The sequence below is a fragment of the Lonchura striata genome, chromosome 10 (assembly GCF_050655825.1).
Source record: "Lonchura striata isolate lonStrDom1 chromosome 10, ASM5065582v1, whole genome shotgun sequence".
Taxonomy (NCBI): domain Eukaryota; kingdom Metazoa; phylum Chordata; class Aves; order Passeriformes; family Estrildidae; genus Lonchura; species Lonchura striata.
The window spans coordinates 12,252,193-12,267,487 of record NC_140712.1 but is presented as its reverse complement, the minus strand read 5'-3'; the positions used below and the strand labels follow the sequence as shown (position 1 = coordinate 12,267,487).

Genomic DNA, 15,295 nt, shown 5'->3' with positions numbered 1-15,295 from the left:
CAATGGAACAGGTGTATTGTGCAAGCAGCCTAGGGAAGAAATGGTTACTCTTGCTATACATTTTAATAGATGTGTGGTGCTGAGGAAACAAGATTACTGTAAGTTAAGGAATCTATTTTGGTGCTGTATTGGGAATGACAGTGAACCGCAGCAATTTAATAATCCAGTTTTTCCAACTGTCTTGATTTTCTTTCTCAACACCATGTTTGTGTCTCTCATTTCATCAGGTAAACAAAATGATGGATGTCTTTAACTCTTTTTTGGGGGAAATGGGGAAGTGGTACAATAAGAAGCTGTAGTTGTACAGGATGGGAGGATATAAAATATATTTTCAGATGATGTAGGTAGAATCTGATGAATATTCCTGCACCCAAACTGGTTAGCCACAATTCCTTTTTCACATGTGCATGTGTGCACTCTTAAAATCCTCCACTAATATTACAGGAGGTAAAACAGTGTTCTAAAGAATTATTAAACACTCCATGCATTCAATCAGGATGGTGCTGATGAACCAAGGTATATTGATTTGATTCATCTTTGCATGCTTGTTTCATGCACAGGAGAGTGAATGGTTTTGCTGGAGTGAGGCGTAAGTCTTTATACCCTTCCCTTCCTATTTCTCTATTGTCCTTTGATGAAAAAGGGAGATATTAGAGACTTAAAACAGAAAATGGCAGTCTGTCCAGCTTGAGATTAGTAGATTTGTAGAAATGTTGCTTTTGAAAAATTATGGCAGGAAATGTAATTAGTTAGTCATGAAGATAATGCATCCATCTTTTTGTCTGTGAAGAAAAAACAAGTAATTACATTCACCAGCTACTCTAAAGTTGGGGCTTTATGAAAGGATGCTCTGTATCAGTTGCTTGCTACACATTCAGTCTGTACTTTTTCCCCACTTGTTAAGTGCATTAAAGAATGATTTAAAAAACTGCTTATTATATCTTCCAGGAAACATCATAGTGATCTTCTGGCTTATTGTGTTTTAATTCTGTAGTTATAGCATTTGTTCTTATCAGAAGATCTTGGGTTATAATACTGGGTCTCTTTGTAAACAGGATAGTAACCAAATAGATTGAAGAGCAACAGTTTAACATAGTAACTCCTGCTAAATCACTGTTCATTACATCAGGGAAATGCATGTCACAACAACATTTGTGTAAGTCTCAGATTCAAAAAATTCTGTTACCAGATCACTTTTCCTAGAATAATTACACATATCCTTTAAGCATAAAAAACAAATAAACCAATCAGGTAAAACCCCAAACAAAACCAAAAACCCAACCAAACAACAAAGGAAAAAAAAAAAAAAAAAAAAAAAAAACCACAACAAACTATTCCAAACATCCAAATCAGTAAGATTGGCAGAAATCCATATTTTGGCTGTTTAATAAATACAGACAAAAAAAACCCAACAAAGCAGACCTCCACAAACCTATTCTGTTTAGAGCATGGCTTCTGATTTTCAGAAAAGTGATTTGTTAAAACTGCTAGTTTACTCTGTAAACAAAGAAACTCTCTGCTACTCTACTTATAAAAACAATATTTTAACTGACTTTAATGTAGATTGATGAATATTCATGCAGTTTGTCTGCTCTTTTTCAGCTTAAACAGATTTAAAGCTGCTAGAGCTAAGAGAAAAGGGTGACCATGAATGTCAGCTCCAATGGGATTTTATACTGGTTTTGCTGGGAAAATGAACACGATATTGTAGCATCAAGAGTAAAAAAATTTCTTTTTATTTCAAAAATATTTAAGCATTTTCTTCAGATCATTGTGTTTTAGATGTGGAAATAACACTGCAATATTTTTGAATGCAGCTTTGGGATAAAATGAATCTTGTTAAAGCATCAGGCTGAAAAAATATCTAGACATGCATTTAAAAAATGTAATGACTTGGAAAAATGTGAATTTATAAATAGGCTCCAGTATTCCTCTTGTGTATTAGTGAAGTAGAATATTACAACAGAGTGTGTAAGATATTTTTTGTTTTGCTGTCAAAGGGAAATTCTGACTCCTCCCATGGGACAGGTACCAGGTTTCTTTCTTCGTGCACATTTTCCAGGTGATCAGTGGAATATCTAGACAGTTGTCTCTCAGGAACTCTAAATAAAAGGAAATACCTGAGACCTCTCCAGTTATTGCTGATGCAAAATTATTGTTGATGCTATCAGAACTTTGCTAACAATGAAGATTGTCTCCTTGAGGACCTGAGAGTATTCCTAAGATGGCTTGCAAAATAAAAAGTTTTAATAAATCTGAAAATCAAGACTTATGATTATGTTGATGACAGAGCCGTTTAAAAATATCTTGGATGTTATGATAAAGAATATGGTCTGCTAAAGATCAAGGATACAAGTTAACTAGAAAAACATAGCACAGAAAATACTGTAATCTTTTTCTGCTAAATTAGTAGTGGCAAAGAGCAGTCTGCTGACTGACACTCGAGTAGCTTCTCTGGAATATATTATTGGAGCAGCAGCAAGTGATTTGTCAATGCTGTCACAGACCCATAAACTATGGATAGCTCTGGGTATCACCAGTGCAGCTGCAGCATCACCAAAGGAATGCTTGTCCTTCAGATGCATATATACCAAGATGGAATAAGGACAGACAGATGTGATGGATGTAGTATTATTGAATGTAAAAATGAACCAGGAGAGAGGAATATTTGTAAAACGGATGACTATAAACTAAAGCACTTTTTCATCTTATCCTGTAGCTCTTCAGGTTTCATTTAGCACAAACAGGATGGAGCTGATGCTCCTCTGAATCCATAAGGCAAGGAGGGTACTGCAATCATAAAGTAGGGAATTTTTTCTTAGGAACTTTTAAAGGCATGCTGGGTGAAATTTTCTTTTTCTAAAAAACTGTGAAAGTAAAGGACAAGGAGACACGCCTTCTTCTGTTAACTATAAAAAGGGATTGAGGATTTCAGAAGAATATATGCATGTCCTATCAAGCAAAAAAAAGTTCAATAGTACCAAAAGTCATCCTTTGAATTCCAGTGTACCAGTCTATAGTTCTTAACATCTATGTCTCTGGTGTTTAGGCATAGTTATTTCAATTTTTTTTTCAAGCAGAGCTAAAACAAATTGTAATTTTATTTTGAGTTTGCCTATAACATAAAAGATAACAGTAAGTAACCATTTTAGGAGTTTATTGCTAATCATATTATTTCAAATATTGTTCTTCTCTTGTATCTGTTAAGCTAGTTTCTTATCAATAGAAGAAAATCTGATATCTTTGTCTTACCTCAGTAAGTGTTGCTAGCTTGGTGTCATGTATTGATTTTGTATGTGATTATACATTGACTCATTTCTTCTTTCACTGCTGTGTGTCTTGAAATTAGCTAAGCTTATCTAAATTTTTTAGCCTTCTAGTTTGGGGGTTCTCAGTGTTTATAATGTTTAAAGTGTTTGAGACTGTTTTAAATAGTTCCTAAAACTTATCTCAAAAGTGGAAACTCCACAGAAGAAGAAACAACTTCATGCCAACAGCAGCTATGAATATGTGACTGTTGCTCAGACACTACATTCTGATCCTTGCTATACATGTTGCTCCTGCTCTTTAAGAGTAGTATATTTATATGACTCTTGAATGTGCCATCATTAGCATTTTATTTTATAACAGGTATGCTTTTGAAGCAAATCTTTGTCTTCCCTATTCACCACATTTGGTTTGATCACTGGAATGGCTGAGTGGGATCTGTGTGTTTTACTGATGCAGCCAAGCCAGATGTTGCTCTTCAAGATCACATTTGATGTGCTCAGCAGCTAATGGGCTTTCAGTCATCAGGGCCAAAAATAGAACTGGTATAAAGTAAATGCCCTAAAACATTTTTGCTGTGAGCACTTGTCTTTGTCACCAACTGCTTTGACCTTCTGATCTGCTCTCATGGCACTCATCTCTTTGCTATTGCCCTCGTGTTCTCTGCGGGCCAAGGTGGACAGCAGCTCACTCCTCTGTCCCAGGCTGCCACTGAACATCCCTGCCCTGCTGTCATTTCTGTCTGTGCTGTCAGGATAAACCAGATTACGTGTCTCAGTGCAATCCCTGTGTTCAATGCAAGAACCAAGGAACATGTTTTTTGTTTGTTAGAGTCCAGAGGAACTACTATCACATTTGTTCTCCAACCAGGGGGCTATTTTCTTGAATTTCCTTGGAAGTAATCTGATTGGACTTCAGCTTGCAGTTCAGACCATGATATAGTGATTCAACTCAGACCATGATATAGTGATTTGTGGCATTGTTAGCTTTGTGATGCAGAAAGATTTGCAATAATCAATTATCTATTTGTTTTCACAGCAAATAATTAATGACTTGGTTGCATGTACTGTTATCACCTTTATTGAGGGAGGTAAAATACGTTTTCATCCTTTTTTGATAATGTATGCCTTATCATTTTCATGCTTTCTGGGGTGAGAAGAGTGCTTAAAATTCATGCTGGCTTTTACTTCTTACCATCACTCTTAACAAGCCAGAGGTTGTCAAGAGAGCCCAGTCTTCAAGAGAATGTTATATTTTTGAGCTCACCACATTCTGTAATCAAACAGTTCTCTTGACAGTCTATAACTTACTGTCTTAGAGGTAAATTCTAGAATTTGGTAGATGTGTCTACTAGCTGTTGAAAAACAATAGAAAACAAAGCCATTAGAAGTCTAATGGGACTCAATTTCTAAACACCAGAGATGTTTTTAAAGCATGTCCTTTTGTTTCAGATTTTCAAATCACTTTATTAATAGAGACACAAATGCAGTTTTCATCTTTACCAAAATGACCTCCTGTTTTGACTCTCCACGTATCCACTAGTAATTTTTCTACATCACTGCTAGTAAAGTGCTAGCAGCAATTCTTCTATTTCTCCTGTCAACCAAGCTTTATTCAAGTTTGACCTTCTCTTTGTCAGACAAGCATCACTCATCTCTTATGATGTGCTAGCTTTAATATTATCTTTCAAGCATTATACACAATCTCCATAGAATAAGCTTCAGCAATATAACATCCTCTGGGCTTACACAGTGTATTGTTCTGTTCTCTAGTGGCAATAATAGCTTCTGGGTGCAGCATTTATTATTTTAGCATGGCTTAATTTGTGTCATTGTTTTGGCCAATCTGCTTCTTTAATGTCCTGCTTCTATTCAAACCTGGTTTTCATCTGTTATTTCCCTTTCTTGGCAACAGTTGCTAATTAAAATTGTCCCTCAGACTTGAAACTACTTCTGACTGTGGGTGCTTTACACATGTTATTTTCATGGAACAGCTGTATTGTTATCTAATTCCAGCAAGTATTTTGTCTGAAGGCTTTGCTTCCAGGAACAACGTAATTATCAGTCAGTTTGACATTCTTGCAGCCATTTTTCAGAATTAAATATTGAAAGGATACTTTGAGAGAATAATGAACTTTAATTCTATTTGGTGTTGTGCAATAATGCATGCTTATAAGAGTGGAAAACCAATGTTTTGATTAATCTTGATCCTAGGGTTTCCTAACAGTTTAGATTTTTAGAACCTTGTTACATTTCTTGTGCTGTGGCACGGAGTAGAGAACTGAATTTTTGCAGCCCTTAAAGAAAGCGGAGTGTACTGGGACATGGTTCTGCTGCTCAGAAAAGTGCAGAAGTGAAATAATGACGCAAGACTTTTAAAGGAGGGTTATGACTGGGGGCAAAAATCTCCTGAACCTCTTTGATAGAAATACCTCTGCTGACTGATGGAGTCAATATTTCTGATAGTGTCATAAGCTACAAAAGCAAAGGTCTGTCCTGACTTCCATATCTTCATTGCTAATACACCTTTCATGCTGGAAAACCCTGCCTTTTCAGCATCCTTTATAGATTTGTTTTTTTTTTCCTCAGAAATTTGGGTATAGAAACTGGTTGTCTTGTATGATTACTTTCTGTTTTGTGTGAGAAGTTACAGGTGACAGCATTGTTAAGAGAATGAATAAATTGGACCATGACTGAAAACTGAAAACAGTTGATTAAAATGTAAAGTTAAACTTTTCTAAGATCTGTTAATTTTCATTCCAAGTTTGAATAGCAATTATGCAGCATTAAAAAACATTTCTTGGATATTTTACTTAGCCTACATTTAAATTGATAGGTAGCTAGAAAATAACCAGGGGGCTTATTTGAGGGTATTGAAAAAATCATGAGCCCCTCTTACTTCATTCCCCAGCCATCTTCATGTGTAAACTACTTTCAACAGAAGCCAAGATTAGTGGCTATGCTGAGAATTAGATAGCTTTTTGATACCTGGAACTTATTAAAGGAAACTTAAAGACAAATTTTATCTAATTTCCTGTTTAGTTATCTAACTAAATGTAATTGACTGCTTTAAAAAATAAAAAGGGCTTGTGAGCATTTTCCTTTTGCCTTCAATATTTGACATTAGTAAAAATAATTTTTAGTAGTATGCAGATAGATGACCATCCTGCTCTTCATTCTGCTACACAGATTTGTAAATATCAGTGTGGACTGCACTGAGCTGAAATTGCAAGAATTAAGGAGCAGAAGACTTTTTCCTATAATCCTAGTAAAAAATACCTTCCTCTTATTTAAAATGGTCTGTGGTATAAAGGCACAATCTGAAGGCTATTATTGGTATTTCATAATGTAATGAATTTTCAATTAAAATGTAAGGGGAAACAACTAATTAAACTAAGAAGAGTTAGCTATAAGAGCCAGTGTTTCCACTTCTCCTAGGTGCACTCATTACTTTTTTAGGCTAGTATTTTGAATGTGTGGGTGACAGAAGTAAGTTATATGAAAATGCTCTCTTTTAAGTAAGTCATTGTCATTCAGCAGTATAATCTGAGATGTCTAGCCTTGAATCCCTGATTTGAAAATACATTTAGTGGTCTCTTACATAATCACAGTTCATTTCTTATCTGCATCAAGGAATGCTGCTGTCTATTCTGGTAGCCTAACGACTACTAAAGGGAATTGCTTGGTGACTCTGTACACTTCTGATTTGGTGCTCTCATGCACATAGAGAATACTTCCACGGTTCGGATTATTTCACTCATGGTGAGTTCAGAAGAAGCAGTAAACAATGAAGTTTTCAAACTGATTTTGTCTCTGAAGATGCACTCATTTGTTACAAAGAAGAGATGTTCTTAAGATCTCTTTTTTGGGAAATTTGCGTCAGTTGTCTGCTTTATGTAATTTCTATTGAGAAAAGAGACTATTAGATGAGTATATTTTTCTTTATATGTAGCAACTGCAAAGAAAAGCAAGTTAAACAAAAAACATACCTTTCCTCCTTCTTAATTTTGATTGTCACTCTCCTCACTATATTTAGATAAAATTAGGTTCCAGTAAAGGAAATGTAGTGAAATTAGATGCAGTTGGCTGAAACCAAGAGAGGTAAAGGAAATTTTATATGCCTATGTATCTCTCATGCTCTGAAAAAATACATTTTATGTAGAAGACAGGTCTCAACAATTTTTAATGTACAGTTATAGAAAAGTGAATTAAGTGAAGAATTCATGTGATTCTTTAGGAATCTGATAGCAAAGTATCTGCAAACTGTTTAAGAATTGCATTCCACATAAATAATACTGAGATTTGTTCTGCACCTTATATGTCAGTATTACCAATTTTGCTATGATGAGATATTCTAAAAGAAGGTGCAGGTTGCATGAAAATATTGTGGTGAAGCTTCTTAAATTGCAAGTAGTGTCTTGCTTAAAACTTCCCTCAGTCCCCAGATTTTTCTTTGCCTTTTAGACTCTTCTACAAGTTTGAGAATGGAATCTCTGTCTCTCTTATCTTGTTGCTACATAGTGTCATGCTTTTCCTCTCATTAATGTCCACATGCTCCTCCAGCCCTCTAGGTTTAACTCATCTTTTCTTTAGGCCTCTGAAAAGCACACCCCATCCGGTTTCCATGGGCAGCCCAGCTTTCAGTCACCTACTTCCTCCTGGTTCTACTCTCACCTTGCTTGTGAAGTGTTGTAATCATTTTGGAATGGGAAAGTTAGATCTTATGGTTGTCTGAATATTCTTTATATGCTTGAAAGAGTAGCCAATACTATCTGGTGTTGAGTCTAATACATTTCACAAATAATTTTTTAAAAATAGAATATTTAAAGAGTAAGCTCTTCTCATAAATGCTTTGATCATGTAAGCTGCCTGTAAAATTAGTGGCAGAGTAAAGCCTTTTAGTTCCCTGATTGTCACTACTGTATGCTATATAGCTTTACAGTTGCCAGTATATTTTGGATTTATGTGTTTGTTTTTCCTGTATATAAACTGGCTTAAAAATTAAATGTGGCACATGTTTAAGGTGTAAATTCTTAATTTGTGATGTACATAACCTGAGATTATCCAAAATGTTTAAAGGGTCCTTGAGCGCTCCCTTTGGGGAAGTGGGAAGATCAGTAAGGTGACAATTAAAACAGTGCTGTTTCACATATGCACTGTACTATAAAGTGCAAATGTGACAAGGCAGTAGAATAAAGGTAGCTTTTTCTGTCAGCAAATATTTTCTGTCTGATTGTAAATTTTCATGTTGTGCTCTTGCATTAAGCAATTTAGAATGAGATACATATGTATGAAATAACTTTCGCAGTTGTTATTCTGTTGACATTTGGGGAGTAATTTCTGTCATTTTATGAGTAGCTGTGATAGACTAGTTACAGTTCAGGTCTTGGGATGGGGATTGTGATGGTAATATCCTTAGAAAGACTTTCCTTTTTCTTGAAAATAGAGCGTTATTTATTTGAACACTGCAATTATATTAAATACAAATTCATTATTATTGAAAATACATTTTAAAGAAAGCAATAAAATTTAAAATTCCATGGAGATGGGGTATAGTATGTGAAACATGTGCTTTCCATACAGTCCTTCTGTAAGTGGCAGGGCTTTGGATCTACCAAGAACATATTTTTGTTTATTTAAAATGCAGTGACAGTGATCTCGCCACAATTATACAGCTAAGCACAGGTGTTATTTGAATTCTGGTCTACATTTACAGATTAAAACACTGGCAAATTTTATAGCATAAGATTGTTTTCAGACATTGGTTTTTCTAACCTATATTCCCCTTCTTCCCAATTCTCTTTCAGATAGCGGTTCTGTGGATGAAAAGGTTTAACGTCACCTATTTGCTATAGGGATCATGTATTTTGTTGATGTTTGTTTGTGACTTATTTGACCTGTTTTGTTCCGTCATTTTAGTTGTGAAATCTGCATGTTTTTTTTCCCAGCTTTCCACTCTTTTGTTCTCCTTTGATTGTATTGCATTTATATACAGGGTAACCCTCGCTGTTGTGCTTACCATAATTGCCAACACAGGGGTCTGCTACTGTCAAACATGATAACTGATTTTTGCCTCTAATTGCCACCTACCCTGCATTCATTATAGGATTTAAAGGGCAACAGTATTTGGGAAGCAATACCTTACCTTCCCATGGGTTCTTCCACTGTGTGTCACTAAATGCTGAAAGCTATCAAAATGTTTCCCAAAGGAACAGTTAGTCTAGCTTTGGCCTGGAGCTGACCCTGCTAAACATTTTCATATGTCTTACATGTTTGATGCAGTTAAATTCTGTCCAAAACTTACTAAAAGCAACCAAGTAAATGTACTTTTTTTTGATCTCTATTAAAGGCTCGGTTGGTAAGTGCAAGTTCCTTGGATGCTTCCAAGCTTTATGCAGTCCAAGCATTTGCTGGGTAAGTAAAAATATAATTGAGAAATTTTTTCTTTGTATCTGCAACTAATTCTTTCAGCATTATAGTATTTTTTCCTAAGCTTTCTGTTTTAACAAATTACATTATTTTAAAAGGAAGATAGTTTCATTGTGTATGTTTTCCCCTTTTAATTTTTTCAAAATTCCTTATTTTTTTGAGAAATTAATACAATAATTCTCTTGCTGGGGTCAGTTAGATAAGAGATTTTACCTCTTTGCATATAAAATAAACATCCTTTGAAGTTGTAGCACAATTTTGTCTTCAACTGGTAAATGTATAGTAATGCAATTCTGGCAATATATTATCACTCTAGTACTTGAAATTAAAACGTCAAGGGAACTTGTACACTTTTTGTTGTCTCCAAATGATGTTATCTTGCATCCAGTTCAAGGGATTCCTTCCTATTTTGAATACTTTTTATATTCAATCTAGAAAGGTAAAGAAATAAAAGCCTTTGGTAAAATGTATCAGTTATATTAGTTATCTAATTAAAAGGGGTATTATCCTCTTGCTGGTGCATTCTGTAAGTATTTTTTTTACTATAATTAAAATTTATTACAAAGACAAGATGATGAGATTAAATTAATCATTCATCTTCATCTTTTATATCTGAAATGCTATTCAGTTGACACTATGAAGTTTTTCCAGGTTAGATTCCTATTTTGAGAGGAGGTGGGTGTCACTAAAAAGTAGTTATGGCATTAATTTGCTTAATCTTATGAGCATGCTTTTATGGAAGGTATACTTAGGGTAACATCTGTGCTTATTGCTAAACAAATTTATAAGTGATCTACAGCTCTTTAGTGGTGTAGGTAGTTTCCATATAGCTTGTCATACCTCCAAGTATTGTACTCCTGCCCTTTGCAACTCCTAGAACCTTCAGAGTTGCTGTAAGAGTGTGAGGACGCGTGTGACATGGTGCAGGATTAGTCACCAAATGCAAAACAGAGGAGAAACACTTTAACGCCTGATTATTGCATAGTTTAGCACAGAATTTTGTAAGCAGACTCTGAATGCAGGTTCTGACACTCAAGTATTGTATCTGTGCCTGTAGGAAGCTGCATGTGACCGTACTGTTTTGCTGTATGTACTATTCCTAACCAGTTGCTTAATTACAGTTTCTTAATAGATGTAGACCTTTAAAAGGTAATGTGGAATTACTAATTTTTTGAGGGTTTCACACAAAAAGCAATCTCATAGGTGTAAGGAGAACTGACAAGGGCTATACAGACTGAAGCTGCTCTTTTTATGCCCTCTCTTCCATTCACAGGTGAATTCATTCAAATATTGAATGTTCTGAGAATAAGCTGTGTCAGACCCTTGTGTAGACATCCTGTAACCACTGCATAGGACTACCTCAAATGGCTTACAGTAGCTCAATAATAGCTCATGTTTTTAGATGAAACCTTACTTCTTTTGCTGACAAGTTTAGACCTGTCTTTGCCTTGCTTTCCTGTCCACAGTATCTTTATTCAAGCCCCTGTTTCACTAGGCCTCCTTAAAAACAATTTTGTAATTTTCATTTAACTTCTCAGTCAAGCAAAGAATGCTGTAATTTCAAATACATTTGTGCCTCTGTTTTAATCACACTTCCCACTCTACTAGTTCCTGCAAAAACTAATGCTAATTTCTAGGATCCCTCAGTCTTTTTACTACCAGCACAACTGGCTGCAATTATCTATGACTCCTTCTCCCTCTTACTTTCTCCAAAAGGTGTTGCTATTTGAAATGAGGGAGGAGATTGCTTCCCTCACAACCATTGTTACCATGCTTTATCCATGCAAAAATACCCCAGCTGACTCTCTACTGCCTTGCTCTTCCCTCTCTGTCATAGCACAATGCTGTGGCCCCACCTCATGCACCAGCACCCCCAAGTCCATGACAGGGACTGCAACTCTCTATTCTCTGCAATGATCTTCACTTGCTTGCATGAAATGAGAAAACAGCCCAAGACAAGAAAGTAAAGGCAAAGACCAAAACCAGCATTTCTGGGGCTTCTCATGCAACTTCTCTGTTAAAAGGCAGAAGCACCACCTTTCCTGGTTTTTCCATACCAGTATCACGTAATAACATCTTTGTTTTATTTTTCTTCCCTTTTTTGAAGATGAGGCACTTTAGAGCTCCTTATTTCCATATTTCTAAAAAGTGAAAGTAGGTCTGCTGGAGTTCTCATCATGTATATGGATCCTGGGTAGTACTGTTTCCAGAGACTTGCTCTTGTATTAATTTACTGCTTCCTAATGAGGAGTCAGAGACTGATAATTTTACCACATGGTCTAATCCATTCTGAAATTTGCTAACGATAGACAGATGGTGCTGCATGCAGATGATTACTCCTTTCCTTCAGTGGATCTTCTCTATGGTAAAACAAACTTATTTTTCTTGAATTCTCTGACAAATTCAGATAGGTTACTGTTGGACAGAATATTTCCAGAAGCACCAAAAAATAGCCAATATGACAGGTTTTTTTTCCTTGACTTTAATGGTAACTTTTATCAAATTATTATTATTCCACTTCATCATCTTCTATGTCACCTTATTGTTGGGTTATAATTGGAAGTAGGGAGAGGAGTAGAGAATGTATAACCAACATTAACATGAAATTTTTTTCCTTGCTATGTTATTTCTTAATGATGACTAAAAGGAGTTTAGTAAGTACCTCTATTTTAGTCACATGTTTATGTTACAGAGCAGAATAACAGATGGAAATCCTTTTACAGATATTGCCTTTATGTGAGCATAAGAATACCTTATACACAATAAGTTTTTATTTACTGCTGATGGAACTGCTTCTGAGTAGCAAAATTCCCTGATTTTATTTCTTGATCTCTGTACATTTACTTTTCACAATCTCAGAAATGTTATTTTATTTCTATCACACTTTTGCTGGGTTTGTAAGTATGTCTGGAAGCTGCAATTTGGGTCTACTTTGATCTTTATGTTGTTGAAAAAAATGCTAGTATCACAACACGGCACAGAGAAATGGCTGTGTGAAAATATAAAGGAATTGCATAAACAGACTATGAATTCTTTTCCCTTTCTTAGAGAATAGTGTGAGTGCATCAGAAGGAACTGAAAAATTCTTCACTAATTGTAGTTAAATCTTTTCACATAATAATTGTAACAGGTGGAAATAAACTTAGGGCTTTCAGATGATAAAGTCTTTGTAGTGAATGTAGATTTTATTATACACAGAGAGAGAAATATAAGAACTAAAAAGGGTATTTGAGGCAGTACTAAACAAAGGACCATGCAGAGGAAAATGTTTGGTCATGAAAAATCTGATATCCCAACTTCTCTGAGAATTTCCAAGTATCTCTGAATTAGAACTGACAAGGTTTATAGAGATCTTTCCAAAACCCTCTGTGGAAAAAGTTCAGGAAAATACCTGTGTTAATTGTTTGGAAGAGTCGGAGAGAATGAGGCCAATTTGTTATCCAGATCAATATGTATTCTTTTAAATTGTCGGTGTGTAAGCCTTTTATTCTTTGAAATGACTCCAAGTTGCTCTTTGTTGTTGTTCCCAAGTTATATGCAAGATCTAACTGGAGTTTAATTGTGTGCTCAATGCAAAAGCTCAAACCAGGCAAGAAAAAATAATGATGGTCACCATGGATTTATTTTAAAATGTGACAAGTTCTGTTTCCCACGGTTGTGTGGAGTTATTTGAGATGTGATTATGTATTTAGCTAGATATTTTAAACTTTGTATCAAATTTAATCCAACAATATTCATTGACATCATTGATGTTTAATATGTAATGTTAGGCTGCATCTCAACTACCAGATACACAAGAACTTACGATGGAAAGCTTTTCTTATAATTTCTAAATCAATGGTAAAAGGTTTTAGGAGGTATTAAGCAACCTTTTAGCTACTCTTCTTTGGGTGAATATTAGAGGAAAAAGCACCAAGAGCACTCAGACTGGTTTTTCAATTGGAGCGCATGCCTTTGGCTGATAACTGCTGATTTTGATTTTTAATTGCAAATAGCAATACTATAGGCACTTCTTAAGGATGTAGTCTTGTAAACCCCATGTTCTTATTTTCTTCTTTGCCTTTTTATCTTACAGTCGTGGACTGTATGGAATTGACAGCATGCCAGACCTGCGAAGAAAGAAATCTTTTCCCATTGTTCGAGATGTGGTGAGTAACTTCTGAAACTGTTGATTCATTTGCCAGTTGTGCAGGTCTTTCTTGTAATTACTAATGTGCATCTGAATGACAGTTTGCAACAATTGTTTTATGGAAAAAAGGAGTCTTGAGAGAATGGATTGAGGGCAGTAAAAGTCAATGAGGCAGTTGCTATAATGTACTAGATAAGTCTGAATGTCTCATTGGATATTTAGCTATTGCAGGTGTAATCAAGTAACGTGCATTTCATGCAATAAAAAGCTATTCATTTTCACAAAGATGCTATTGAATGTTTAAGATACTGTTTCACTTGATATATGTTGATACTGAAAGAGAGAGGAAGTTCCTTTTAAAAAGCAGCCCTTTTCACTATTAATATCTTAAAGATTTATGCATGCTTTAGGTACAAGGTTTTTTAACCGTCATTGTAAACAAGAATAATTTAAGAAAAGAAATTTCAGTGGAAAAAAATGGCAGTTCCTTTGAGATTTATTCTGACTTCCAGTTTTAAACAAGGTTAAGAATCTCTCTGTCCCAAAGAATTTCAAGTGATATTCACATTTCTCTTTTTCTTTTCCTGTAGTATAAAATTCATAATTCAATAAAATGCATATTTAGTCTCTGATGGTGAGCCCCCAAATCAATTTCTCAGTATAAAGAAGTGGTAGTGTGTTAGGCTAAGTAAATTATTACTATTGCTGTAGGTAGAAGATCAGCCTTTGTCTATTATTGCTCAATGTTTTTTCAGTTTCTGTGTTCAGTTACTCTGTGGTGATCCACTACACTGTCTGATCAGTCAAAAAGAGAAAGCACAGCAACCACTTTGGAGTGGAATTCCTTCTGAAATTGATGAAAACTTACACTGCACAACATAGTAGAGCCTGCATTCATTTAAACCATCTTTTTGACAGCAGCCACTCCACTATTAGTTCTATTAAACGAGTATAGTCTATTGTCCTGCTATGACCCTTTAATGCTTGTTAAATGGAACTCTGCTTTGTCCTTAATTGTTGTAAGTGCTTACACAAAGGTATAGCTCAGAATACATTAAGACATCAAAACAAATGTAAATTATCCTTTCTTATGCTTATTTATGACTCTTTCAGAAAAACAGAAATAATATTGTTAAAATGAGTGCTAGACTCATTTGATGCTGACTAAAATAAATATAATTTATTTTCTTGTGAAATGAATCTGGCAAATTAATATTCTCTATAATTTCTTTCCTATCTTTTCTGGATTTTTAAGGCTATGGTAAGTACTTTTATGTTTATAAATGTTTTGAAATTATCGTAGTAACTGTTACGGATTCCATTAATGCCATGTTTTATTATGACCTTCTATTGGAAAGGTAAAAAATTATTTTATGACCAAGAATTTAATCATAAGGAAAGTGGTACCTTATGTGAATGTATTCTACTCTGCATCGTGTATACCAAAATTTCTGGAAGAAGTTTATGTTAA

At 34.9% G+C, this 15,295-nt stretch overlaps 1 protein-coding gene across 1 annotated transcript in view; it reads left to right on the top strand.

Moving 5' to 3' along the window:
- UNC13C (unc-13 homolog C) overlaps positions 1-15,295 on the top strand; it is a 127,380-nt gene that overhangs the window by 9,027 nt on the left and 103,058 nt on the right. The window contains exons 2-4 of the mRNA XM_085588704.1: positions 9,074-9,096; positions 9,616-9,680; positions 13,771-13,843. Coding sequence (XP_085444830.1) covers positions 9,074-9,096; positions 9,616-9,680; positions 13,771-13,843 — 161 coding nt within the window. The remainder of the gene's footprint in view (positions 1-9,073; positions 9,097-9,615; positions 9,681-13,770; positions 13,844-15,295) is intronic.